This window comes from Mastomys coucha, unplaced genomic scaffold, assembly GCF_008632895.1.
Source record: "Mastomys coucha isolate ucsf_1 unplaced genomic scaffold, UCSF_Mcou_1 pScaffold21, whole genome shotgun sequence".
Taxonomy (NCBI): domain Eukaryota; kingdom Metazoa; phylum Chordata; class Mammalia; order Rodentia; family Muridae; genus Mastomys; species Mastomys coucha.
Genome location: NW_022196904.1, coordinates 115,860,878 through 115,888,802, shown reverse-complemented (window position 1 = coordinate 115,888,802; position 27,925 = coordinate 115,860,878). Strand labels below are relative to the sequence as shown.

At 48.0% G+C, this 27,925-nt stretch overlaps 2 protein-coding genes and 1 long non-coding RNA gene across 7 annotated transcripts in view; 2 read left to right on the top strand and 1 right to left on the bottom strand.

Annotated features, from left to right (window-relative positions):
- Positions 1 to 10,652: 10,652 nt before the first annotated feature.
- CUNH16orf92 (chromosome unknown C16orf92 homolog) lies at positions 10,653 to 12,145 on the top strand. 3 transcript variants are annotated; one of them, XM_031388320.1, is made up of 4 exons: positions 10,653 to 10,726; positions 11,089 to 11,247; positions 11,395 to 11,408; positions 11,500 to 12,145. In XM_031388320.1, exons 1-4 carry the CDS (start codon positions 10,657 to 10,659, stop codon positions 11,545 to 11,547), a joined length of 291 nt encoding a protein of 96 aa, XP_031244180.1. In that variant the 5' UTR covers positions 10,653 to 10,656; the 3' UTR covers positions 11,548 to 12,145. The 3 variants fall into 3 exon arrangements, with proteins under 3 accessions (XP_031244180.1, XP_031244178.1, XP_031244179.1); XM_031388318.1 differs by having other exon boundaries at positions 11,321 to 11,408; positions 11,500 to 11,622; XM_031388319.1 differs by lacking the exon at positions 11,395 to 11,408 and having other exon boundaries at positions 11,448 to 11,622.
- Tlcd3b (TLC domain containing 3B) overlaps positions 11,876 to 27,925 on the bottom strand; it is a 22,488-nt gene continuing 6,438 nt past the window's right edge. For 2 of the 3 annotated variants that reach the window (XM_031388302.1, XM_031388303.1), the window contains exons 2-7: positions 25,605 to 25,724; positions 22,097 to 22,227; positions 17,195 to 17,278; positions 14,575 to 14,809; positions 13,386 to 13,481; positions 11,876 to 12,889 (exon numbers count right to left, since the gene is read on the bottom strand). In XM_031388302.1, the coding sequence (XP_031244162.1) occupies positions 12,602 to 12,889; positions 13,386 to 13,481; positions 14,575 to 14,809; positions 17,195 to 17,278; positions 22,097 to 22,221 (828 nt within the window). In that variant the 5' untranslated portion in view covers positions 22,222 to 22,227; positions 25,605 to 25,724 and the 3' untranslated portion in view covers positions 11,876 to 12,601. Of the gene's footprint in view, positions 12,890 to 13,385; positions 13,482 to 14,574; positions 14,810 to 17,194; positions 17,279 to 18,108; positions 19,041 to 22,096; positions 22,228 to 25,604; positions 25,725 to 27,925 lie in introns of those variants that run through there. The other variant, XM_031388301.1, reaches the window with a different exon arrangement.
- Positions 17,117 to 22,967, top strand: LOC116102978. Its single transcript, XR_004123342.1, has 3 exons — positions 17,117 to 17,523; positions 21,846 to 22,063; positions 22,156 to 22,967. It is a non-coding gene; the product is annotated as an uncharacterized LOC116102978 (long non-coding RNA).

The following is a 27,925-nucleotide window of genomic DNA, read 5'->3' as shown; positions in this document are numbered from 1 at the left end:
GATCATAACCAATAATAACTTTCTATCCTAGATGATAACAATTATAACAAATCAAATGACCAATCCTATCCACCCCCACCTTAAGGGACTAGGGCGACGATCTTCCTGAAATTGCTCCCTGCAGAATTGGGGTGAAGAATTGCTGTATGGGCCCCAAGGAAGAAAAATGGTTTGAAGGATGGAAGAAAAATGTAGCATATGTTGCCCAGTCTCTGTGTTTTTCCAGTCTCTGTGTGATTGATTACTAGAGCTAGCCCTTGCGAAGTTGGGTTGCATGCATATTTTGGAGAAATCAGTAACTGAGACAGTCTGAATCACCTGGGCTGTTTGCTTTGTGAAGACATCTATGTCTCAGCTGACAAGAGATTTTCCCTGATCCAATCTAATCTTTTTTGTTTATTTGTTTTTGTTTTTGTTTTTGTTGTTTTTATTTTTCGAGACAGGGTTTCTCTGTATAGCTCTGGCTGTCCTGGAACTCACTCTGTAGACCAGGCTTGCCTCGAACTCAGAAATCCGCCTGCCTCCGATCGAATCTTTGTTTTAAGTTTTGTTGGTAACCATATTTTTCATTCCCTGTAGATACATAAGCACGTCCCCACCTTAACATTATCGCAGGTTTCCACTTTAATGTGAACACGTCCTTACAGTGTATTGGTTGGCCTCGTTCCTCAGTTTTTCAATAACCCAGTGTCTCTCAGCTGCTGTTGTTTCTTTCCACCAACAGTAAGAAAATTGAGAGTTAACAAAGCATTAGTCTGTTCCAGGTTTTTTTTTTTTACAAAGATTTATTTATTTATTATATGTAAGTACACTGTAGCTGTCTTCAGAAACCCTAGAAGAGGACATTAGATCTCGTTACGGATGGTTGTGAGATGGGAATTGAACTCAGGACCTTCAGAAGAGCAGTCAATGTTCTTCACCACTGAGCCATCTCTCTAGGCCCTGTCTCGGGGTTTTTCCTCTCCCTTTTTATTTAGTAAGTATCTCTTTTAAGGCATGATTGACTCTTTCTAAAACTGTTTGTCCTGTGAGATTATGTGGTATACCAGTAACATGGGGTTTTGTTTTTTGTTTTTTGTTTTTGGGTTTTTTGTTGTTGTTGTTTTTTCAAGACAGGGTTTCTCTGTGTTGCCTTGGCTGTCCTGGAACTCACTCTGTAGCCCAGGCTGGCCTCAAACTCTCGCCTGCCTCTGCCTCCCAAGTGCTGGGATTAAAGGCATGCACCACCATCGCCTGGCTCCAGTAATATGTTTTATATTGTAATATGCAAATAATTGCTGCATCTTATTGGATACATATGCAGGAGAATTATCAGTTTTATTTTATTTTTAAAGACATTTATTTTATGTAATTGAGTACACTGTAGCTATACAGATGGTTGTGAGCCTTCATGTGGTTGTTGGGAATTGAATTTAGGGCCTCTGCTTTCTCCCATCAACCCTGCTCATTCCACTCACTCAGTCCCTGCTTACTCCAGCCCAGAGATTTATTTATTATTATACATAAGTACGCTGCTGCTGTCTTCAGCCACACCAGAAGAGGGTCTCAGATCTCTTAATGGGTGGTTGTGAGCTGCCATGTGGTTACTGGCACTTGAATTCAGGTCTTTTGGAAGAGCAGTCAGTCCTCTTACCCACTGAGCCATCTCGCCAGCCCAACATTATCAGTTTTAATTTGTGCAGGTATCCCCAGAATTGCCGCTATTTCTAATAAGTGTTTAATCACACAATCAGCCTTTTCAGAACTTGAAGCAGTTACCCATTGAAACCCTGAGTACACGTCAAGGGTATGGTGGGCATGATTTTGTTTTCCAAGTTCTACAAAATGAAAAACGTCCATCTGCCAGATGTCATTTCTTTTGGTATCTCTAGGGTTATGGCCAGCAGGTAATAGAATCTGATGGTATAGAGAACACGTAGGACTTTTTAGTAGTATTTCTTTAGCCTGTTGCCAAGTGATAAAAAATTTTTTCTTTAAACCTTTCCCATTAACATATTTCTCATGAAATTTTGAGGCTTTAACATATTCCCTATTAGTAATTTGTCAATTTCATCATTTCCTTGAGCTAATGGACCTTGCAAATCTTTATGAGACCAAATATGTGTGGATAATTTCTACTTTTTAAGGCCTGTTACAATTGTATAAACAAAATTACTTTGGAGTTATCAGGTACAAATTCAGCAGTCTCTATATTCAGAACAACTCTTTCTGCATACAAGGAATCAGTAATTATGTTATGAGGTTCAGGACAATCCAATAATACCATAAGGATAGCATACAATTCTGACTTTGAACCGATGTATATGGACTTTTGACCACCTTGCTTATTTTATCTGACTTATAACCTGCCATTCCCATCTTGTTTGCATCAGTATAAAAAGTTGTTACCTCTGGAATTGGTGTTTTCTTTACTATACCTGGAAGAATCCAATTAGTTCTTTTAAAAAAATTGTAGCCAGGCAGTGGTGGCGCATGCCTTTAATCCCAGTACTTGGGAGGCAGGGGCAGGTGGATCTCTAAGTTTGAGTCCAGCCTGGTCTACAGAGTGAATTCCAGGACAGCTAGGGCTACACAGAGACATCCCGTCTTGAAAAAAACAAACAAACAAAATTGTATAATTTACTTTTTGAATATTTATTAATTTCACCCAAGTAGTTACTATAAGCTTTTTGCCAATCCTCATTGATCACCCACAATACAATAATTCCAGCATTTGTAAGAGGTTCTACAATTTCAGCTGGATCTGTTCCTGACAATTGATGTAGTCTTATTCTATGTTTGATAATTCAGAAATCTTTTCTATATATGTCTTCAATTTTTTACTTTGTTTATGAGCTAAGAAATCCATTCCATAAAACTATCTTCCCTTTGCATAGTGAGCCCAGTAGGAGAATCAGCTGAAAGTAAAATGACTAGAAAACACTCAAGTTTAGGATCAAGTCTTTCCACATATGCCTCTTGCAGTCTTTAACTCTTAAGTTAACTCTTGGGCTGGAGAGATGGCTCAGTGAATAAGAGCACTGACTGCTCTTCTGAAGGTTCTGAGTTCAAATCCCAGCAACCACATGGTGGCTCACAACCATCTGTTACGAGACCTGACGCCCTCTTCTGGTGTGTCTGAAGAAAGCTACAGTGTACTTACATATAATAAATAAATAAATCTTTTTAAAAAAATGCTTGGTGTCCCACAAAGCTTAAGACTCTATTATTTACTTATTTGTTTTTGTTTTTTTTTTTTTCGAGACAGGGTTTCTCTATGTAGCCCTGGCTGTCCTGGAACTTACTTTGTAGACCAGGCTGGCCTTGAACTCTTAAATCCCCTTCCTCTGCCTCCCAAGTGCTGGGATTAAAGGTGAGCACCACCACCACCCAGCTAAGACTCTATTATTTAAAAAAAAAAAAAAAAGAGTTAACTCTTTTTCTGCTTTGGCTGTTAGATATCTTGGACTGCTTTAATTGGAATCTCCTTGTAATATTTGAAACAAATTACTTAACTCATATGTACTTAATCCAATTGTAGGCCTCAGCCAGTTAATCTCTCCCATTAATTTTTGAAAATCATTAAGTGTATGCAATTGGTCCCTACAGATCTTTACCCTTTGAGTCGAATTATCTGTTGATTGATTTTATAACCCAGATAACTAAGTGAATCTCCTCCTCTTTGTATTTTTTCTGGAGCAATCTGTAACCCCTAGCATGGTAGAATTTTTTGTGTTTCCATAAACATATTCTCTAAAACATCTTTATCAGAATCAGTCAACAGAATGTCATCCATATTATGACAAACAATATATTAAGGGAATTACTTACAGATAATTTCCAATGGTTGTTGCATAAAATATGACAAAATTGGACTATATAACATTCCCTGTGGGAGTACTTTCCAGGGCTATTTCTTTAGTTGATGACTATTATTCAAAGTAGATACTGAGAAAGCAAACCTTTCCCTCTCTTTCTCATGCAAGGGTATTGAGAAAAAGCAATCTTTCAAGTCAATTATTGTTATTAAAGGTCATGATTTTGGTAACAAAGATGGTAAAGGAAGTCCAGCTTGTAAAGGACCCATTGGCTGAATTACCTTGTTAACTGCTCTGTCATCATCCTCCATTTACCTGACTTTTTTTTTTTAACAACAAACACAGGGAATTCCATGGGCTGGTAGACTCTTTTATATGCTGAGCCTCCAGCTGTTCTTGTACCAGTTGTTCAAGTATCTGTAATTTTTCTTTTGTTATGGGCCACTGCTCTTGCCAAGGAGGTTGGTTTGATAGCCATTTTAGGGGCAAGGCTATTGATATATGTCAGCAGTGACCCCTTTTATAAATTTGGAAATTCAATCCCTGTGACATCCGGTTTTTTGACTATGGGCACAGCCTATGATTGTTCTTTATCACCTGTATCAATACCTTCTTCAGGAGCTTCTACCATATCGCCTCTTATTTCCTCAATCGCTGTCCCTGGAATTGCAGGAATATTGATTACCCCATTGTTGTAAAAGATCCCTTCCTCATAAGTTTATGGGCATGTCAGCCACATAAGGTCTCAACTTCCCTGTTTCCCTTCCTGGTCCCACACAGGTAATCCATTGGACACTTTGTTTTATTCATGATAATTACCAATTCCTATAAATTGTGTGTAAACCTTCTGAAGTAGCAAATCTGGATTCCAAGACTTTCGGGAAAGTGTACTAACATCAGGTCCTGGATCTACCAACAGTTCTATGTCCATACCATTTGTTTGTACAATTTGGGTCTCTGATCATTGACCATTGTTTCTCAGAACACATGTTCCCAGTGCTCCCAAATGCTCCTGTTTGTTCAACAGGAGTGGCATTGCCCTTGATGTAAGGAAATAAGAATTGAGCAGTTCTGTCCCCTGCTTCAATCTGCATCTCCCTTTTCACATTTGCCATGATTTTTATTTCTTCCCTTGCTATCCCCATCTACTACACCTGGATGCACAATAAATCCTTGAGAAGTTAATCCACTTCTTCCCAAGATTATTCCCACTGTCCCCGAAGGTAAGGGACCATATAAACACCAGTGGTTAACTTATAACATTCAACTTTTGGGGATAATGTAAGAGATGTACCTGTGGCCAGATCCAAAGCTGCACTTCCTTCTGTAGCATATAAGATCAGGAATACCTAATTTTCTTGCCTAGTTGGTACTTTCTGACTGACCAAAGGAAAACGGTTCATATTGTTTGCTGCAGAGCCTGGAGCTGATGGCCCCTGGGTTCCCCTGGTGGCAAGAGGTTACTGCCTATATCTCTCTCAGGCTAGCAGTCCTTTGAAGAGTATTTGTGCTTTCCTGGAAGCCTTTGTAGCTCTTAGTAACCAGAACCTGCTTGCTCTCCTCTAAGATTACCGTATTCTCTAGAATCAATGTACCTGTTATTTTGAACTCTGCCTTATACTATCTTTGGAGATGATCAAATCGAGCACAATTAAAACTTTGCGCATTTTGATTTCTGATATTTCTAGCCACAGCTTGCCCTATGATATTTGCATTATACTCCTGAGAACCCATGCCAGCTGTTTCTCTTTTCCATTCATCTACCGGGGCTCTACAAGCTTTCAATAGTCTGATTGCTCTCAAACATTTGGTGCTTGCATTCGCAAAGGCCTATCAATGACTGTCTGGTTTCAGGTCTGTTAGCTCTATTCACAGCTGAACTCTACCTCTCTAAGCATTCTGTTAAAGCTGCTCCAGTATTAATTTAGTAAATGAGGTGGATCTTTTTCCTAGGTTCCTCAACCAAATCCCAAGCTCTTAATGTGACAACACGACAGATCTGATTTGTTCTTGAAAGTCCGCATAACACATTTCACCAAGCAGTGGTCTTTAGTAACAGTTTTCCCCCTTGCTAAGTTACATTGTGTTAGCTTTGTGGCTTTGTGTCTCCACCATGACAACCATTATAGTTGTGGACCAGCTTGTACAACAGTTGACATCAATCCCTTCCAATCTTAAGGGATTACCCTGGCCCAGTTATTTAGCATTTCTTTGACAAAGGAAGAATATAAGTCATACAAAACAACAGATTCGCAGGGCAGTGGTGGCTCACGCCTTTAATCCCAGCACTTGGGAGGCAGAAGCAGGCAGATTTCTGAGTTCGAGGCCAACCTGGTCTACAGAGTGAGTTTCAGGACAGCCAGGACTACACAGAGAAACCCTGTCTTGAAAAAACAAACAAACAAACAAACAAACAAACAAAAAACCAAAACAACAGATTCTTTAAAATGCTTTAAGTCTAGCATTTCTATCGGTTGCAAGGTCAATTCATTACAGGGAGGAATACCATCATTAGCAGGCCTGCGCTGCACAAAGACCCTTTGTGCCTGTGCCACCTCCTGCTCTTCCCAGCCCCTTGTCTCACTGAGGTGCTTTGGGCACCTGGTACTGAAAGTGTGGAGCAGGGTGGGGCAGCACTTTACCTTCCAGCCTATTTTCCTTCCCCTTTTCATCCTGCAGTCCATTTCTGGTCTCATTTGCCAAGCCTGAACTCTGTCCCCACATTCCCACACACCCCACCCTCCCACCTCCGCTCTTCTTGCTTTCTAAGCTCTTCGACTTCTAGTCGCAAATTCTCCATGCATAGCCAAGTCTGCCATCTTTTCTAAGAAGCCATCTTACCCATTACGCCTAAGCCTTGTTGGGCGCCACCTAGAGGCACAATTTTTTTTGCAGCCTACTTTTAATAAGGGTTTAACCTCTCCTCTAGCCCACCATCCAGCAGAGGTAGTGGAAGAGAAAAGTTATTAGGATGTGGGGGAAGTAGACCTGTTCAGCAATAGTTCTTTGGGGCTGAGCTCAATCTTCTTGGGCAGCAATTCAGTCCAAAGCAAACACCAAACACAAACTAGCAGCTGCAGACCAGCCCTAGGCAGGCAGACCCTAGGCATGAACCAGCAGCTACAGTGCAGTCCTTTCCGCAAGCAGACACCAGGCCGCTGGAGTTCCATCCTGAAGAAACCACCAGGCTTGCAGAAGTGGCAAGCTGCCACAGGAACCTCATGAGCAGTTCTTGGGCAAGTTTCTCTCAATGGTAGTGTTATCACAAGGTGAGCTCAACAACACTATGTAAGACAAACCAATACAATACATGCTTGTCTTTCTTTCTTTCTTTCTTTCTTTCTTTCTTTCTTTCTTTTTTTTTTTTTTTTTTTTTTTTTTTTGAGACAAGGTTTCTCTTATAGCCCTGGCTGGGCTGTCCTGGAACTCACTCTGTAGACCAGGCTGGCCTCGAACTCAGAAATCCACCTGCCTCTGCCTCCCAAGTGCTGGGATTAAAGATATGCACCACTACTGCCTGGCTTACATGCCTGTCTTTAACAAAGAATAGCAAGATGGAGCAAACCAAACCAAAGCTCAGTGTTTGTCTCCCACTGTCTGTGGGGTCATATTTATACTCCCTCATCAAGAGTCCTTTCACATGTCTGCTATATCCAAACATCCTTTCTCCTGTGTCTGCTTCAGGAAAACAGTCTCTCATGTGTCTGCTTTAGCAAGACATCCTTTCACCTGTGTGCCCCAAAAAAACATCATTCGGCATAACTAACTTTCCAAAGAACAGTAAGTTTCCACTTCGGGTGTACCTATTTGTGGGGACAAATTTGTAGATGCTGCTGGTGTATTTCTTCAGGACTTTCCACTTTGGCTTCTTTTTTGTCTTCTTAAGCAGAGTTGGGGGTGGTAAAGCTCTTTTAATGTAATTCAGAAGCTCACATCTGAGTACATGAGCATCTCAAAGCAGAATCTCAAAGGTAAAAGATGCCCAGGTGTGGGTGCTGTCCACCCAGCGGGTAGCTCATGCCTGGGTTTGTTGAAGCAGGGCCTCTCATGCTTGTTTATTTCAGATGGGCTCTTGCTTTGTGATTCTCCTGCTCCAGTCTCAGAGCACTGGGATTACAAGGTGTGTATCTCCCTTCCTATCTCTCTAGGTGTTTTTGTTTAGAAAATAAAAGCTGAGCTATCCCAGACCCAGAGAGACAAACTTACATATAAGCGAACATTAGCTGTTAAGTAAAGGACAAGCATCCTACAGTTCATAAACCCAAGAGAGGCTGAGTACCAAGAAGAGGTTAAGGAAGATGCTAGGACCTCACTGGGAAGGGGAAATAGATTTTTTTGTGGGGGCAGGTGGGGATGGGAACAGAAGTGATCAGGCGTGAGGTAGGAGGAGATGGAGAGAGTACTAAGAGAGATGACTGGAATAAGGAGGACATGCAATGGAAACTCTCCAGAGACTACAAGAGTGACCCTAGTGAAGTCTCCTAGGAATGGGGGATGTGGAATCCAGACTGGCCATATTCTATAACCAGGCAAGGCTCCTAGCAGTGGGTCTGGGGCACCAACACAGTCACCATCAACCTACAATCTGTCCTGCCTGCAAGACATGCTGGGGTAATGGTGATGCAGAACTTGTGAGAGTGGCCAACCCATGACTGGTCCAATATATGGCCCGTGCTAGGAGAAGGAGCCCATGCTCAATACTATGTGGATGACTAGGAACCAGGGGCAAGACAGCCCGGAGACTCAGGATAGAACCAAAAACTGGGGGGAGAAAAGTCAATGAAATGATTCCTAATGATATTCTGCTATACTCATAAATTGATGCCTAGCCCAATTGTTCAGAGGCTTCATCCAGCAACTGATGGCAGCAGATGCAGAGACCCTCAGCCAAACACTAGATAGAGCCAGGGGAACCCCACAGAAGAGAGAAGGAAGGAGTGCAGGAGCCAGAGGAGTCAAGGACACCACAAGAACACAGCCCACAGAATCAACTAGGTAGGGTTCATTGGCACTCATAGAGACTGAGATGACAATCAGGGAGCCTTCATAGGCTTGGGCCAGGTCCTCTGCATATATGTTATGGTTGTGCAGCTTGATGCTCTTGTGGGATTCTCAACACTGTGTCAGCTGTCTCTGACTCTTTTGCCTACACTTGGGACCCTTTTCCTCCTACTGGGTTGCTTCATCCAATCTTGATGTGAGGCTTATTGTATCTTGTTAGGCCATGTTTGACAAATATCCCTGGGAGGCCTGCTCCTCTCTCTCTCTCTCTCTCTCTCTCTCTCTCTCTCTCTCTCTCTCTCTCTTTTTCTCTCTCTCTCTCTTTCTCTCTCTCTCTCTCTCTGTCTCTCTCCATTTGGAGTTGATTTTCTGATTTTCGGGAGATGACACACAGTGGCAGGGACGGGGAGGGGGAACCGGTCAAGATGTAATGTGTGAGAGCATACAAGTTAGAGAAAGGAAAAAAAAATCAGGGGGAAAGGTAGAAACGTTGTGGAAATGTCTTCTGGGCAGAGCTGTGGCACTCTTGAATTCTCAATAGCTATGATTAACTGAGGAGGAGGAGGAGGAGGAGGAGGAGGAGGAGGAGGAAAAGGCTGATGTAGAAGCACACTCCTTTAATCCCAGCATCATTTGGGAGGCAGAGGCAGGTCTCTGTGATCTCGTGCCCCGAGAGAGGATCCTTTAATGAGGAGCCACCTTCGGGGCAAGTAGAGTAACAGAGTAGCCAGGAGACTGTAAAACAAGCACGAGCAGAATCAAGGAGACCCTGAAATGTCCTTGGCCCGGGTGGGCTGGAATTTGTTTGTGATAGACAGGTCTAACTGCCAATCAGAGGCGAGCTATCTCTTCCAACTTGAGGTGGGGCCTCTGGAGTGCAGGTCGCAATTAGGAAGTGACACGGGGAGGACTGAGGGAACTAGAGAAAAGAATCAGGGGTGGGATGGGGGACGGTGCGGTTCACATGCCACCAATGCCACCAAAAGAGAAACTGAGTCACGGTGAGGTGAGTAGAGTAGGCTCTTTGAATGGCCGAGAGACTAGCTTGGAATGAACCGAGGGAGTTCCTCTAATGACAACACCCCCCACCGCCCCCGCTACCTGCTCCCTGCCGTCTTCCCGTGACAGCCAGTCCCGAGAGAGGAGCCTGCCTGCCTGCCTGTAACCTGTAGAAGAGATGGTGGCACCGACAGACCAACACTGCTGCCACCTGGTGGGAAAGTTGGCTATTTCTCTTGTTCCTCACCGTGCGCTTCCATCTCTACTGAGCGCTAAGACCAAGTGTGGAGATGAATGGGTGCAAACCCATGACCCTGGGGTTCAGAAAGCAAAGGGGACCCCCCCATAGAAAAATGCACAGCCTTGGAGAACGCAGTGTCAGCGTTCCTCGTCCCCCTGCGCATTGCTTTGGGCCTCCCTCTTAAGGTTTCTGCAAATTACATGAGCCAATCTGAGTAACTTTCTTGTCATTTTAATAAGTACTCAGTAAACAAGTTGTGCTTGATCCAAAGGACAACTGGAGATGTGTAACCCTCTTCACTTCCCCAATACAACTGCTATCCAAACACATCGTCTCCTAGTCCTAGCTAAGTCCTGGGACACTACTGACCAAATGACTGATTGATTGTGGTTCTGTGATAGAATCCAAGGCCTTGGACACACTCAGCAGAAGCTGGACCCCTGAGCTACACCCCAAGACCTCTCACCACTGTTGCTGTTATTGTCAGTGTCGTCCTGGAGGGTGAGGCTCAATGGGCTCTTCTGCACCGGGAGCTAGAAGCACCCCATAGCCAGGCTAGCGGAATGGCTCTGGGCTGTGACATCATAGAACCCCACTCATTCATAGTAGTGAGGGGCTATGAAGCTGTGGCAGTGGGTGACCATGGGGGTGTGGTTGTGGATGGCTGAGTTGGGGACCATAGAAACAGGTGGGAAGCTGGGTTCAGGAATAGGAGGAATAAGGGAGGCTTCATTGTGAGCAGAAGGAGGCTGACCCAGCCTCAGGCCTTCCTCCCCTCCCCACCTCTCCTTACCCCTCCTTTCTTCCTTTTCTCCTTTTTCCTTCTCCTTCCTCCCTTCCATCTTGTTTTACTTTGTCTTGAGACAGAGTGTTGCTCTACAGCCCAAACCTTCAGTCCAAACCTTTCCTCCCCATCTCAGACATGGTGGGCTTCGGAGGGGAGCTTGGCCAGCCCTGGAACAAAACAATCAGAGCTCTGGGTTTGCCTGGCCTCGACGGTGGGAACAATGGCCCTTGGGCTCTTGTCACAGACTCTGCTTTGGTTTTTAGCACCCAGAAGAGACAGAACCCGGCCCTTGGTACCAAAAGCCAGTACTAAGCTCTTCGTAGACAGGCCTGATTTCTTTGATTATCCAGACTCAGACCGAGCTAGCCTTCATGCTGTGGCCCGGTTTATTGGAGAGAAACCTGTAATATTTATTAAGACAGGTATGAGCCAGATTGATAGAGGGGCCCCCTACTGGCAGGGGCTGGAGGGAATCTATGGTTGACTGTCTGGCAGGTCCCAGCCCTGGGTTCTTCCATCACATCCTGGTAGCGACATTGGTGGTGGCCTTCTTCTTCCTGCTTTTCCAGTTCTGCGTGCATGTGTGAGTTGTGTCTTCATGTCCTCCCCCTCCCCCTTCCAGAGGACCCAAGTCTCCTGTGTGCCCCTCCTCATTTGATCTCCATACCCCTCAGGAGCTTCCAGAAAGGGGCCTAATGAGAGCCAGAGCGGAAGGACAGTAGCCCTGGACCCAGCTGTGAGCCACACACATCTACCCGGCCTTCTGATGAGAAATAAAGGTGGTGCCTCCCTCCTGACTGCAGTAGCCCTCTGTGTGGCCACCCATCCCCCACCTCCTCCTTCCTCCCTGACTTGGAAGTAGCTATTCACACACCTCACTCCTCCCAGGCTGCCCTGATACTCATGGTAGGACACACACACACACACACACACACACACACACACACACACACTTTTCTCCTTCCTACCTTACTACTCAGTGGTAGTCATCCATCCCCTTTTCTCCTCCCTTCCCCGCCCCCAAAAACTGGACCAAAGAGTCTCGCTGGCTGGCGTTCAGGAAGATCGTCTTTATTAGCGTCTGTAAAAGCACCTCCCGGGGTCTGTGGCCCCCAGACTGGAGGAAGCCGCGATTGGCCTGTAGCACCAGGGACAAGCCGGGGCCGAGGGCTAAATGTGCCCCTGACAGAAGGGACTGGCCTGGCGCCTGTCCCCAGGGCTGCTCAGCGCTGGAAAGGTTGTAGGGGAGCAACTGCCTCCCTCCCCTCACCCCAACAAATTAGTTTGATATAAGTGAATAAATAAATACGGTTCCTCAGATTGGTCTCCACAGGAAGGAGCTATGGGGTTTACCTGCCCTGTCAGGGCCCACATAGGGTGAGTTAGGGTGTCTTCTCTCTCCCCGGTAATGGAGAGCAGAGAGGGATTTGCAGCAGCATGGCTAGGGTGTCCTTGGCAGCGGGGCCACCCCCGTGTCCCTTGACTCCTTGGTCCCAGTGAGCCCCATCTCCTCTCTCTCTTTCATTTTGTTAGCATAGAGGCAAGAAGAGGCTCTTCATCCAGGTCCCCTCTCTTCCTGCCTGCCAATCTGACCTCAACTCCCGAGGGTATATAGCTGCTCCTTATTCTAAGTCCATCAGTCTTGGGGCTGTCAAGGCAAGGGACTCCAGGCTCTCACTCCTCCCTAGTCCCCCCCCACACACACCGATTAGCCCCAAAGCACTGTCTCCACCGGGGCTGGGGGCGGGGGAGGGGGTGGAGTTCCAGGGCCTAGCCTCAGTCCTGGGTCTGACAAGGAGAGGGTGGTGGGGAACTTCGGGGTCGGAAGAGGCGGCAGGCCCCGCGGCAAATGAGGAAGAACCAGTAGAGCTGGGGTGCGAGGAGTAGCGCTGCGCCCAGGTTGACGTGGGCCGGGATGGCCATGGGCACTGAGAGCAGGGGCAGGCCAGCGTGGCGCCCGTAGGCCCAGTACAGGTAGGGGAAGAGCAGCACCCGGCAGCACAGGAAGCTGAGTAGCATCAGGGCTCCATTCACCTTGTGCAGCAACGTGTGCTGCTGCTTGTACTGTGGACAAGAGCAGCTGTGGTAAGACCAGGAGAGGTGGGGTTCCCTTCCCCCAGCTGCCTCCCTTCCCCCATGCCTATGGCTCCTCCCACAGCTGACCCTGCCCCTGGCCAATGCTCTTATTTTTTTGTTTTGTTTTGTTTTGTTTTCCAAGACAGGGTTTCTCTGTGTAGCTGGAACTCACTCTGTAGACCAGGCTAGACCAGGCTGGCCTCGAACTCAGAAATCCGCCTGCCTCTGCCTCCCAAGTGCTGGGATTAAAGGCGTGGGCCACCACCACCCAGCCAAAGCTCTTATTCTTGTTCTTGCTCTTTTGAGACAGAGTTTCACTATGTAGCTCAGGCTAGTCTCAAGCTCATGATCTTCCTTCCTCAGCCTCCCCGGTGCTAGAGGTAAGGGCACACACAACCATGCTGAAAGGCTACATGGTCTTTAAGGAATCCCCAAAGTCCCCAGCACGGTGTCCACCCCACATACCCCTCAGATTCACTCTTACCTGGATGAGGATCTTGCCCAGGCAGACAAAAGGTGTGCTGACCTCGGCCATCAACATGCAGCCTAGAAAGAAATCTCCCTTGCCTTGTCGCCACACCTAGGAGAAGAGGCAAGAGCCTGAGGAGAGCTGCCAACCTGTATCTCTCCCCACAGAGATACTCTGTGCTCTCTCGCTTGTGCCCCTCCCATCTCTCTGTTCATGCACGTGTGTGTGTGTGTGTGTGTGTGTGTGTGTGTGTGTGTGCATATGAGGGCTGAAAGTCAATTTCCTCAATTACTCTCGATTTTATTTTTATTTTTTTGAGGAAGTACCTTTCACTGAAGCTGGAACTCGGTTATCTGGCCGCACTGGCTGGCCACCAAGCCCAGGGATGGGTCTGTTTTCCCTACCCCAGACCTGGGATTAAGCACACACTAGCTTTTCAAGAGGACTCTGGTCCTTGGGTTTGTATAGCAATCACTGACTAACTGAGCCATCTCCACAGTTCTATTCCCCGCCCTCCGATATTCCTTTCCCCCACCCCCACCCCCGTGTCAGGGTTTCTCTGTGTTGCCCTGGCTGTCTTGGAACTTATTCTGTAGACCAAGCTAGCCTCGAACTCAGAGATCCACCTGCTTCTGCCTCCTGAGTGCTGAGATTTAAGATGGGTTTTTTATTTTTTATTTTTTTTCCTCCTTTGGATGAGAGACTCGTGTCCCTCAGACTCGCTTCAAACCCACTATGTAGCAAAGGATGACTTTAAACTTCATATCTTCGTGCTTGCACTCTCAAGTGCTAGGATTATAAATGTACTGGCTTTACAAAGTGCTGGGAATTAAACCCATGTTACACACAAACACTCTACCAGCTGAACTATATATCCTCAGCCCAGACCTACACTTAGTCCTGGATTATAAACACTCAGTACACTCTTTTCTCCTGCCTACAACCCTGCAGATTAAGAAAGCATGCCTTACACAACACAGGAAGGATGGGTTTCACGTACAGGTAGCCCATGCTCTAGGGCACCCACACTGACTTGTACCTCTTAAGACTCTGGAAGGAATGCTGCACCAGAAGCCCCACCCCAAGTCCTGCCACCAGGGACCCCCACTCTGCTGTGCTGGCATGCTGGGAAGGAATGAATGGCTTTTCACCGCCCCACCACCACCACCACCTGAGTCTCCTGACTCCAGAAGGAAGGACTTACCACTGAGAGTGGGAAGCACACCAGTACCATGGCCGCATGGTGGAGCACCATGAGGAACTCCTTGTGCAGGTAGCCACGTACCACGGCCCAGGTGCTTCCCAGGGCTCTGGGCGTCCCATCTTCCCCTCCATGCCCTTTAACCTGGTGCTTGTGCCAGTGGCAGAGGAACATGGCATAGATGTCATAGATGAAGTAGGGAACTGCAAACTGTGTGTAGGCCGAGGATAGCCAGTGCCTGTGGGGAGGGGAGAGAGAAGCAGGTGGACAGGGTCTCAGCAACCCCCAGGGCAGGATGCTCAACGGGAGTGAGTCAGGTCCATAAGGGCTCTCATAATAACTCTGAGTTTTGAGTAACAGATGCCAGAACTGAGGGGTGGTATACGAGAAACTATCCAAAGCCAGACATTCTCCCAGGTGACCTCTGTCTTTCTCTCTGCGTCTCTATGTCTCTTCTCCGTCCACCCTTTCCTCTGCAGCATCTTGGGGAGAGGAGACCAGAACACTGCAAATCATGGGTAATGACAGAAACAAGCTGAGGCAAGATAACAAAGATATCCCAGTTAGGAACCAGTGAGGAAACTACTATAGCGATCCTGTGACCCAGCACCAGCTGACATGGTGGCTCTCACATGCCAGGTACTACCCTGGCACTTGAATATTTACACAGCAGCAGCTTGTTCACCTCTCATGAAAGCCCGTGTTATGGAAAGGTTAAGTAATGTGGCCAAGGAATAACCACAGGAGTCCTCGCCATCCGCCCCACTGTCTCAAAAAGGTTGGAGAGTTGGAGCCAGTCCCCAGGGCACCAGAGGAGCTGTCACTGTAGCCTGCCTTTGCTCCAAGGTGGCAAGTCTATTGTTAGTTCAGGTATGGCCAGCAGTAAAGAGAAAATGCCAAGCAAAGATGCCAAGAACAGAAAAGTTGTACAGACTTTGGAGTAAACAAATACGGGAAGCACAAGGATACGCAACTCTGCGCTTTTTTTTTTTTCTCTTGAGTCAGCACAGAAGCTTTCTCAAGTCCAGGAATCCTCAGTCAGCCCTGGAGTGGGGGTGGGAGACAGAAAGGCCCAGAGGGAGCAGAGCAAAAAGCTATCCAGCTAGCCACCATACACCAAGTGAGTGCTGGTGAGGGAGTGGGGAGAGCTGGGGCACAGGTGAGGGGGTGTGGTGAGAACAAAGCCAACAGCAGCTTAGCCAGGCAGGCTGGCCTGGGAGCAGGAGAGCAGCTCTCTCTCAAAGGGACCCATATTGCAGTGTTGTAGGGGGATGTGGCCAGGAGTCAGAGTCAGGTGGCAGGGGAGAAGCAGCTAGCTAGAGACAGCAGAAATACAGACAGGACCCAACTATGCTCAGAGAAGGCTCAGAGCCTGCCTAGGGATGTGTTGAGGAATGGAAGCCATGGGACTCTGGGATGTGAAGAACTAGAAGGGGCTCAGCCCTGGGTTGACAAGTGAGGTGCTAGATTCCGTGCCTGCTCTCTCAGCAGTTAGGTGCTCACAAGCAAGGACAGCTGGCGCCCCCGGATTAACCCTGATCCTTCCACCTACCTAAGGATTAAAGGTGGAACAAGGCTAAGAATGGACTTGAGGTTGGGAATGCAAGAGCCAAAAGGTGACCTCTAGCTAAGAATAGGTGAGCAGGAGGTGCCTGGCATCAGGCTTTTCTGGGACCCTTTAGCTGGGGGAAGGGGCTGGGAGAGAGCAAGGGGAAGTCACATCATAGGAAAGGATCCTAAGAGGTGAGCCTCAGCACTTTGGAGCCACAAACTGTTCTAGGAACTCAACACACTCAGTTCCTCCCTGCAGAAGCTGTTCTGGGGAGGAATGTGACCTCACTCTAGGTCCTAGGAGGAGAAAATTCTCCCATAGGAAAAGAAGAGACAAACAGACACCAGAAGGCAGATGGAGACCAGGATCACCCAGATAATGTCCCCCGAGGCCCAAAGGACACCACAGAAGGACAATAGAACCAGAAGCTGTGAGTCAAGGAAGGGCATCCTGGGCACACAGCAAATTTGCCCATGGCAAGCGAAAATGGGCAGATCAGCACCACGGACAGGGCCCGCATCCCCTTACAACCCTCCTCCCGCCCCAAGGCTCAGGCCTGGGCCTTTTTGGCAGCACCAAATACTGCAGTAGCTGCCAGTGCCAAATTTTGGCCTCTTCACCCCCAACCCCCACAGCCTGACCCTCAGTGGCCTTGCTGTGTCATCCCTTTCTCTCCTGCCCTGGACCAGAGCTGAGGCTCATCATGGATTCCAGAAGGAGTGGAGGGGTGAGCCTGGCATGGTGAGGAGACACTCAGTAAGGGACCGGAGTGGGAGAGATGCAAGAGTTGGAGAAGGCATGGATGGTGTTCAGAACCTATGACAAGAGGCCAGGAAGTCCAGCAGGAACCGCTGTGAGGATTTCCTTTGATCCCTACCCCTGCTTTCCTGCTTCTGACCTTTAAGACAGGACAGGATAAATTTATCCTTGGTATTGAGTTGCAGCAATCACATGAACTTTCTTGATTCCAAGTTCAGGGACCACAACAGATCTGGAGGATCCCAAGGTCCCACTTACACACGGCTGGGACCTGGGCAGGGACCTGGGCAGGGATGGTCGTGAGGCACTTACTGGTCATCTATGATGTGCTTGCAGGATGTGGAGACTATGTAGCCAGCTGTGGACGCCATAATGGCTTGGACAGAGGATACCAGCCTAGAAAGACAGAGGAAGGAGTGAAGATAAGATGTGTGCCTCCGTTTCTCCTCTTGCCACTAGTGTTTTGGAAACAGTACTCCTCAGGATCCCTCATCAGCCTCCTCCTAAGCCAGGCTTTCCCAAGATCACATCCAGCCAAGCCATGCTTAGCTTCCATCACCAGTTCCCGCCTCTCCCAGCCTTCTTCATTCCCAGTTTGTGGAACCTTCTTCCTCCCAGGACCCCAAGGAGGCCATCCTGAGGTAAGCCAGTGCTGGGAATGGCTAACAGTGAGATCTCTCCCTGGGGAGGGAGGGAAGGGACTCATGAGGGCTAAGGGAATCTCCAGTTGCTCCTGTACCCTTTGGTCACTCAGTCACCATGCAGCTCATGCTTACAATCACTGGCCCCACCGTGACCCCAAGCTCTCCCACACCCCCACCCCACCCCAGACACTTTCCCACTATTTCCCTGAATCTTACCATGGCCCTATTCCTGATGGCCCTATTCTAGAGATGTACAAGTTTCACTGTCTACTTTTCCGTGCCTCGACCCCCAAACACTAGCCCTGAAAAACAGTCTTGCCCCTCGGCTTGCTCCCAGTGTCTTGTGGGACTGTTTAGTTACATGCTGCCCTGCTTTAGAGGGAGGACAGGAGGGTACTAAGGGAAGCAAGATCAAGCTAAATAGTAGACCAGATGGCTGGGTTTCAGTGAGGTCCAAGGAGGGAAGAAAGCTTGGATGCAAACCTACCCACCACTACTGAGCCCAGGGACGTGCTGGGGTCCCTTCCTCATGAAGCCTGTTAGAGAGAGAGGGGCTGAACTCAGGGAAGGCATGCCATTTACCTGGCGGAGACAATGACTGCGTCGGCCTCCTCCCAGCGCAGCTGGGGCAGCCTCTGGAGCGTGTTCTTGGATAGGAGGAAGAGTCCGGGGAACACCACCCCCCCAGCCACCATTGGGGTAAGCATGGTGACTTGAACCCAGGCAGGGAGACCAGAGGGTCCAGAAGGGACAGGAAGGCAAACTGAGGAAGGGAGTTGGAGGTGGAGAAGGGATTGCCAAGCCAGAGAGGGAGAGGGAAAGAGGGAGGGGGAGGCACAAAGGGGCCAGGGCGGGGACAGGATGGGACAAGAGGGCCAGTTCAGGGCAAGGGAGAAAGGGACTTCAATGAGATTGGGGACACAGAAAGAAAGGGCTAGCTAGGCAGAGTAGGGGGGTTGTGGGAGAGTGCCGATGAGAGGATGGGGAGAGACTACCAAGGGAGGACTTGATGAGAGGACCAAGAGGGAGAGGGGACAGGAGGAGGAAGATGCAGTGGGGGAGGGGAGGGAGAACCGCGGCAGGTGGGGGGGGGCTTACGTGGAGAGGCTGGGAGGGCCCTAGGAGGCGGGGTGGGGGACGGTGGTGCCAGCCCTGAAAAAAGGGAGGGAGGAAAGGACGGAGCCTAGCAGAGAAGCAGCTGGGCCAGCGGTCACCAGTCAACACTGCTCTCCCGCCACCACAGGCTACCACCTCCTCCTGCTGCTGCCGCCACAGCCCTGCTGCCCTGTGCAGACACCGCACATGGCATTATAGAGTTGTTGCCCAGCCCCCTGCCCCCTCTGTGAGGAGGGGGAGGGGGAGGGGAAGCCACCAGCTTGGGGAGGGCGGAAGAGGGGGAGGGAAATGATGGCACCGACCAGACACCAAGAAACCGGACCTGCAGCAGCGTTGTCTCCCATGCAGCTCTGAGCCACAGCAGCGGCTGCGACAGAGATGGGGGGGGACAGGGAAAGAGGGAGGGGGAGGCCCTTAAAGAGACAGGAGCTGCAGTGCAGGGGGCTGCTGGGGACAAGGGCTTAGGGAAGGGGCGGCTCTTCTCTTAGCCCCGGGGACCTCCTCTTAGCGGGGGTACTAAGCTGCCTTTCCTGTCAGTACTTTAAAAATGTCTGGCATTTCCTTCTGCTGGTGCTTATAAACATAAATGTGTGCCTCTCAGTGGCCTGCAGGGATCTCAGCTTAGAGGTGCTCACTCTAGCTGAGAAGACTTCCTGAAAAAGCAGCCTGAGTAGATGGTGTTTCTCACTTTCCCTGAAAGGAACATTGAAGGCACAGATAGGAACAAACCATCTCACAGTGTCCTTCAGACCTAGAGCCCCCGCCTGCCCCTCCAGTCAGAGGGAGTGGAAACTACACCAGCCACCTCGCTTGCACTCAGCCTCACACCACCTCGTCATTCCCTCAAGAATATGCCTCACTATTGTGACAGACCGGGGTGGGGGGAATCTAGGCTCCTCTGCTCTTTAGAGGTCAGGAGATGGTCCTGAGGTGTGAGCCAAGATCCCCAGGATCAGAAAGTTAAGAAGTGATAGGAACAGAGCTAAGTGGGGAGAAATGGCTGGCTGTCAGAACCCTCCAGCATGGCTTTGATCGCTAGCACAGGAGTACTAGGAAACTAGACATAGTGGTTCATCATGTAGACCTGGCGGCTCTCCAGAGGCTGAGGCAGGAGGATCACTCCTGGTCGCCAGCTTGGGCTACAGAGGAAGAGCTAGCCTGGGAGAGAGCGTGGAAAGGTGGGCTTGAAGAGAAGAGAGTGCTGCCTGGAAAACCCACGTGGAGCCAGAAGCCGGACCCCTCCCTCAGGTGGCACGGCCTCCTGAAGTCCCCTTTTCCTTGTTGCCTTGGTTCCCTTTCCTCTGCCACTCCTCAGAACAGTCCTGCTTATGAGGAAGAGCCTGGTGGCTGGCTGACTCAACTTCCTCATTTAATCCAAGGGGAAGCACAGCCTAGTCTTTGGTCAGGGTAATTTATTTAGGCCTAGCACACAACTACTCCTCACTCTCACATGGCCTCCTAGAGCCAGGCCTTTCCCAAACCCATCTGTCCTTCAGACTTGGACATCATGGGGACGGACACCTCACTGTAGTTTGGGTTTCTCAGTGCCCCTGAGATAAGCCTCACAATCTATTGGCAACTGACCTTTCCAGCCCACAGCCTGCTCCCTCTGCGCCCTAGAGGAAGGGGCTGATTTGCTATTTTGTGCTGTCCTCTAGTGGCAGTCTGTGGAAATGGCTGAGGGAAGTCGACACCCACAGGAGTTGGGGATAGTATTAGAGACCATTGTAGACCTGGAAACCTCAGGAAAAGAGGCCCACTCTCCCCGTCTTACTACAGACTGAGCACAGAATAAGATTTACGTCTGTGCTTCTTACATCTTCTAAGGTTGGGGAAGGAGAAACCAAGGCTTAGAGGTTTTATTAAAGGGTCAAGATAACACAGCTATGTGCATTAGTAAAGTAGGATTTGTAGCTTGTGTTTGCTTCACTCCAGGAAAATCCAGAGACAGCGGTGACAGGAGGCCAAGGAGACAGATTCTCGGGGGTGCACAGGAGGCAGAGGAGGCAGAGCCCTGGGGGTTCCAGGCCAACCAAGTCTACACAGCAAATTCCCAGCAAAATCCCAGGCTAGTCAGGAATACATAGGGAGATCCTGTCAAGAAAAAGAAGCACTTAGCCTAGCCTGAGCTACTAGTATGAAGGGACAGGCCTGAAATCCCAGTATTTGGAAGACTGAGGCAGGAGGTTCACTAAGAGTAACGGGATAAAACAAAAACCAAAACCTTTCAATGGTGTGACCTGGGCTCTACCTAAAGAACAAAACAAATCAACCCCCCCCCCCACACACACACACAAACCAAAACAACAAATAACACACATAAAACAAAACAGCAAGGAACAAAAGTGCCAAGGCTCTAAGCTGGGCCAATGAGTTGGATCAGAACTTGTCTGTGGACACAGACCTGGTCAAGGGACTGGGAGCTGACTGTGGACAGTGCAGACTGCAGCAGAGCGAGACGGGCTTCGGGGTTTGTGCTTTTGATGTTCGTTTTCTCTGCTGGGGATTTACAGAGACGCCTTGGTAAATTCTGCCTTTGGGGGTTCAGTGGCTGTCTAGCATGTCAGAGGGTTAGGGCTCCATACCCAGCATTGAAAAGAAGGAAAAAGAAAAAAAACAATCCCCAAGCGTTGCTTTCTGCTCACCCCGTCCCAGCTCCGCCCCAGCTCCGCCCCAGCTCCGTCCCAGCTCCGCCCCGGCGTTGCTCACCTTTATATTAACAGCCCGAGGGCCCAACCTCTCCCACAGACACATTTTTCCCCAGTATGGAGTTGCCAGCAGAAGATGGTATCTCCTTAAATTCTGGTCTGAGTTATCAGTTAAAAAGCAACCAATTTCAGGCCGGTGAGAGGTGCTTGTTACCAAGACTGAGTTCAATCCCTGGAACACGCAGAGGAAGGAGAGAACCAACTCCTACAAGTTGTCCTCTGACCTCCACATGTGAACCACAGCATGTGCACCCCCCTCTGATAAAATGTAAAGAATTCTAAACAAAAAACTGAAATGCTCAATTGTTAGCACTTGGGAGGCCAAGACAGGAAAATCCTTGTTCCAAGGCCGGGTTGGATTATAAACCCTGTCTCAGGGAGAGACAGGGATGCAGCTGGGTGGGAGAGCACCTGCCTGGCTCACAGGCCCTGGCTTGGGTTCACATGCTGACTCTGTGATGCCTGGCTGGAGCCAAGCCGCTTCTGCTTCCCCAGGGTGTCATGAACCTCAGTGTCCACAGCCGTTAGACACATGATCTTCACACGTCCCCAACGTTTTATTACTGTTAGACCCATTTCCAAATGACGGACCTGAACTTCAGTGATTCCACTGTTGCAAAAGATCCTGCTAACGGGGCCCCACCCACACTGTCCTACATCCTACTGAGTCCACTCCAGCTGTTCTTCAGACGTTCCACCAGCTCTAGCCCCAGGTAAGGTATCCCACCCTTCCCGTCTTGTCTTACTTGGATGCCACCAAGACAGCCTCTTGCCTCTCCATCTGCAAACTGGTTTGGTTCTGCAGCCCCCAGCAGAGGACAGCGAAGCACAGTGGGAAGAAGGCACACCCTAGCAGGAAGAGCAGGGCCATGCCTGTCTGCACAAGAGAAATAGGGACATGAAAACAATACTCTTCAGACCCCTACCCACACCCCGGACACCATCACCGCAAAGACACAAGGACCCACGGGCCCCGCTCCTCAGTAGTCACTGTAAGTCACCAGGCATGCCTGAAGTCTAATCTATTTTGGATCCTTAGTGGACTTTTTGTTTGATCTAAGACAAGGTCTTACCATGTCTGCCAGGCTGTCTTTGAACTTCTGACCATCTTGTCTCAGCTACCTGAGGTCTAAGAGTGCATACCTGGGCGCCATGCCTGGCCTTTATTTTCTTGCACATCATTTATCCAAGGCAAGTGGACATACCATTTGTTTGTGTGTTTTTTTCCTTTGAGTTAGGGTCTTGTGTACCTCAGGCTAACCCTGAAATTTCTTCATGGCCCAAGCTGGTCTTGAACTCCCTGCATTTCATATCTACCTACTCAAGGCTGGGATTACAGGTGTGTTGTAGCCTCACAGCCTATCATTTTGATTTAGACCCAGTTCAGACTATTTCAGTTTTCCCTATAACCCGTGGATCTGGTCGTATTTCAGCTTGTAATGGTAGCACAGAACAGCAGTCCCAGAACTCAGGAGGCAGAGGAAGAAGGAGCCCAAGTTGGAGACCATCATAAACCACATAGCAAGACCCTGTCTCAAAATTAACAAAACAAAGGGCTAGAAAGTTTGCTCAGTGATTAAGAGCACTGAGGACTCTTGCAGAGGACCTGGGTTTAATTCCCAGCACCCATATGGGGACTCATCTATAACCATCTATAACTCCAGTTCCAAGGGACCTGATGCCCTCTTCTGACCACCTTGGGTACTGCATGTACATGCAGGCAAAACACCCATAAAGAATTTTTTTTTTTTTTTTTTTTTTTGAGACAGGTTCTCTGTGAAGCCTGGCTGTCCTGAAATTTGGAATTTGTTTTGTGGGCCAGGCTGGTCTTGAAATTACAGAGATCTGCCTGCCTCTGACTCCTAAATCTGGGATCAAAGATGTATGCCCTCATGACTGGCTAAAAAAATCTTGAAAAAGAACTGCAGCTCAGGGGTTAGGAGGCTCTGGGTTCAATCTTTTGGGGGGGGGTTGTTTTTTGGTTTTTTTTTGGGTTTTTTTGGTTTTTTTTTTCAAGACAGGGTTTCTCTGTATAGCCCTGGCTGTCCTGGAATTCACTCTGTAGACCAGGCTGGCCTCGAACTCAGAAATCCGCCTGCCTCTGCCTCCAAGTGCTGGGATTAAAGGTGTGTGCCACCACTGCCCGGCCTAGGTTCAATCTTTAAACGGGGGAGTTGGGGAGAGGGGAATGGGTACAGAGAGAGACAGACAGAGAGACACAGAGACAGAGATAGACACTGAGGTGGGTGGGGGAGACAGAGAGAGAGAGAGAGAGAGAGAAAGAGAGAGAGAGAGAGAGAGAGAGAGAGAAGCTCCACAATCGAATTCCCCTTTCCTGTCCCACTCCTGCTGCAGCCCCACCTGACTGTTACACACCCAGCTCTGTGTCTTCGATAACTTGTCACAGGCCTCACCTCTATGGGACAAAGGTGGGAGGGCAGGGGAGAGGCTGACATTTCTCCTCAGCAACCAAGCTTGCAAAAGATGGAGGGAGGGGGTGTTCAAATTGTCAAAATACTTGAAATTTTACAACAACATTAAAAGGAATTGTAAAAGACTATTATCCCATAAAAATAAAAAAAAGGAAAGCAGAAATCCTGGAATGCATACTTTTATATATTATTTTTTGCCTGGAAAAGCCTTTCCTTCCATTCACTCCAAGGAGAAGGGGAGTCAAAGAGTTCCAGAGGCAGTGGAGGGAGTTGGAGCCCACCATTCTGCATCTTTTGAGTGGCTTTTAAGGGATCATTCTACCATAGAAGGAAGGTGTTAAAACTGCTCCACAGGGGCAGTTGGACAGGTGGGACTATCAGCCTCCCATTGGTGGACTGATGGATTATACCATCCTCCCACTGGCCAGTCTCCTGACACATGTCCTATCATTTGTTTGAATTCCTGAGGAAAGTGATGAGGCATTTTAGTGCTTTTAGGTAGAACTGGCCAACTAGAATTCATTGATTTGATGGACAGCTACATTTCAGGGGTGAGGCAAACAAGAGTGAGATGAGTCAAGTTGACAGTTTCAAGGTTGGGAAGGTCTACATCTCAAAATCCGATTCTCCAGATGACCAGAGAAGCATGTGGCATGGAGGGAGTGCTGTGCCCTGTGTCTCAGCTGCTCAAAAGAGATTTTTCTTTTTTGAGACTTGACCTTAGGCAGCCTAGGTTGACCTCATTATGTAGCTCATTATTTGGCTAAAAATGACCTTGAACTTCTGATCCTCTTGCTTCTGTCTCTCAAGTGCTGGGATGAAAGGACATTACCATATCTGACAGCAGTGGATAGAACTCAGGCCTTGACATTACAACTGAACTGTATGTCCAGCACCTAAGCTCCTGTCTCTAAAAGCCAATATAAATAGGAGTTGGGATTGTGGCTTGGTGGTAGAGCCTTCCTGGCATTCGTAAGGCCCCATGTTCTCTCCTCAGCACCTGCCCGTAGTTGCAGAGCTTGAGAGTTGAAGCAGCAGATCACAAACTCTAGGCTAGCCTGTGCTACACAGAAAACCTACTTCAAAAACCACAAACCAAACTGGGTGGTGGTGGCGTACGCCTTTAGTCCCAGCACTTGGGAGGCAGAGGCAGGTGGATTTCTGAGTTCGAGGCCAGCCTGGTCTACACAGTGAGTTCCAGGACAGCCAGGGCTACACAGAGAAACCCAGTCTCCACAAAAGGAAGAAAGAAAGAAAAAGAAAGAAAGAAAGAAAGGAAGGAAGAAGGAAAGGAAAAGAAAAGAAAGAAAAAGGAAAAAAGAAAAAAAAAAACCACAAACCAAACCAAACCAACAAGGGGTGGCCATGGGGGTGGGCGGATGGGGCAGTGACCAGCCTGCAACATGGCTTTATCACCACAAATCAAAGCAAATAATTGGAAGTAAAACCCTCAAGAACATGTAGCTTTGGGAAAGATATGACTAATTGATCCCAGAGAACCTTCTGAAGTTCTGGATGCACACACTTGAGCACCCATGTGTAGGATTAGACATGACTAAACATTTTCTTTGTGATTCTCACTATGTAGCTCTGGCTGGCTCACAGAGATCCACCTCTGCCTCCCAAGTGCTGGGGTTAAAGGTGAGCTACATTTGTTGATTGTTATAATGTTATGCAGACATAGAAGACAAAACCCTAAAGGAACTGAAAAGAGTTTTGATCATTTATTTGTTTTTGTTATTGTTTAGTCCTGGGGATTGAACCCATGACAGGCTGTCTCCAGGCCCTAAGACAGCTGTTTTCTTCTGGACATGTAGCTTACCCTGGAGTGTGTGGCCAGGAGCTGGGAAGGGTCAGACTCGATTGTCACTGCAGCCTTCTAGATGCTTTCATTGCCGGGCTCTTCCTGTCATCAGCTGGGTCCACAGCTACACAGGCTTGTCTGAGATATAAAAGATGGGAACACAGTAGCTCACAACAGTTCCAGGGAGCCACAGGAATATGTTTATGACTTAGTGCCCATGTGCTCCACCACTGAGTTACCCCCAGCCCAGTTAACTTTCTCACAGAACTGACTGTCCCTCCCATGCAGTGTCCTGGGATTTTTCCTACATCCCCTGCCAAATGTAGTTTGGGTGATTTTGCAACCTACCAGTGGGTAACGACCCACTTAGGAAAATCTGGGCTTATTGCAGTCAACTTTTTTCATAACTACATCCCTAAGGAACCTTTTATTACTTTCCCTGAGTCACTGCCTATAAGGAAAATTTTAATAACACATATAAATACTGTAGTTCTGTTTGTGTGTATGTATGTGTGAATGCTTCAAAAAAATTTTATTTTATTTTTATTTATTTTATTTTATTTTTTGGTTTTTGGGGACAGGGTTTCTCTATATAACCTCAGCTGTCCTGGAAATCACTCTGTAGACCAGGCTGGCCTCGAACTCAGAAATCCACCTGCCTCTGCCTCCCAAGTGCTGGGATTAAAGGCATGTGCCACCACTGCCAGACTTATTTTTATTTTTTTTAAAGATTAACTTATTTATTACATGTAAATACACTGTAGCTGTCTTCAGACATACCAGGGAATCAGATCTCATCACAGAGGGTTGTGAGCCACCATGTGGTTGCTGGGATTTGAACTCAGGACCTCTGGAAGAGCAATCAGTGCTCTTAACTACCGAGTCATTTCTCCAGCCCTCAAAAATTTTTTAAATAGGTCTTTAAATGGAACCAAGTTTTTCACCGAGTGTAGCGGTTCACCACTGTAATCTGGAACCGTCAGAAGACAGAGACAGGAGGATTGAGAGGGTCGAGCTAGCCTGGGCTACATGGCCAGAAGTTGTTCAGAAACACAAAGGCCTGTGAGGTGGCTGGCTCAGTGGGTAAAACATTCTTGCTGTGAGTGCCTTAGAACCTCATTTGGTCCTCAGAACCTGTGTAAAATAGAAGAAAAGAAGCAACCCCACAAAGTTGTCTTTGATGCCCCTGCAGCCTGAGCACTCCACTCCATAATAATGAAGAATAAATTCTAAAAAGTAGCCAGAGAGGGAGGAGGAGGGGACTTGTAAAGGAGGGTGGATGTGGTCAGAGGTCAGGATAGCTGATATGAAGAGCTCTATGGAATCCACTGTTGCCTACAGTGGGCACATGCCAATAAAAAACAATGTATTTTTACAGGCTCAGTGCTGTTCATTAAAAACACACAGGACAGCACCATGACACTCAGGTTCTGAGCCATACATGGTCTGACAGCCAATCAGACAGAATCAGTTCAAGCTGGCCAGCTTATAGTCCCAACTCAGGGGAGGTTGAGGTAAGAGGATTGTCATAAGTTTCAGGTTACTGTTTAAGACATAGTGAGATCCAGGTCAATCTGGGCTACAGAGTGAGACTCTGTCCCCCTACAAATAACAAACAAACAAACAAGTAAATAAATAATAGTATGAGCCAGGCCCTTGGGAACTGCCTTTACAAGTGATTGTAAGCCCCTATGTTGGTGCTGGGAATTGAACCCCCCAACCCCATTTTATTCTTTTGAGACAAAATTTCAAGTGTCTCAGACTGGCCTTAAACTTGCTATTCAGTAAATTTCAGATCTCTTATGTGCGCCAACAGTTCTGTTCTTAGAACTGGAATTTGAGCCTCGTGGTGTGAATTCCAGAGTACAATCTTGTAACCTCCAAAAGGAAAACTGTAATACTGTTGGAAATGACAGGGCTGGAGAGAAGCTCAGTGGTTAGAGCTCTGGCTACTCTTCCAGAGGATCGGGGTTCAACTCTCAACACCCACATGGCAGCTCACAACTGTAACTAAAGTTCCAGGGGATCCCATTCCCTATCCTGGTCTCCACGGGGTCCGGGCACCAAGCAATGCACATACATGTAAACAGCATACCCATATCATAAAAATAATAATGAAGCATATTTTTAAAATGGAATGCCAGCATCATTTGTGGAAAACATTGTAAATTTGGTCAGGCATAGTACTGCACACCTTTAGTCCCAACACTCAGGTAGATCTCCAAGTTAGAGGCCAAACTGGTCTATAAAGTGTGTTCCATGACAGCCAGGGTCACACAGAGAAACCTGAGAGAGAGAGAGAGAGAGAGAGAGAGAGAGAGAGAGAGAGAGAGAGAGAG

What these genes read in the sequence shown, in the direction of transcription:
- CUNH16orf92 (XM_031388318.1), top strand. Translation starts at nt 10,657, where the DNA reads ATGAAGCTGTGGCAGTGGGTGACCATGGGGGTGTGGTTGTGGATGGCT. An exon ending in GTTGGGGACCATAGAAACAG is followed by an intron (nt 10,727 to 11,088) that starts GTGGGAAGCTGG and finishes TTTGGTTTTTAG; the next exon opens with CACCCAGAAGAGACAGAACC. An exon ending in TTCCAGTTCTGCGTGCATGT is followed by an intron (nt 11,409 to 11,499) that starts GTGAGTTGTGTC and finishes CATACCCCTCAG; the next exon opens with GAGCTTCCAGAAAGGGGCCT.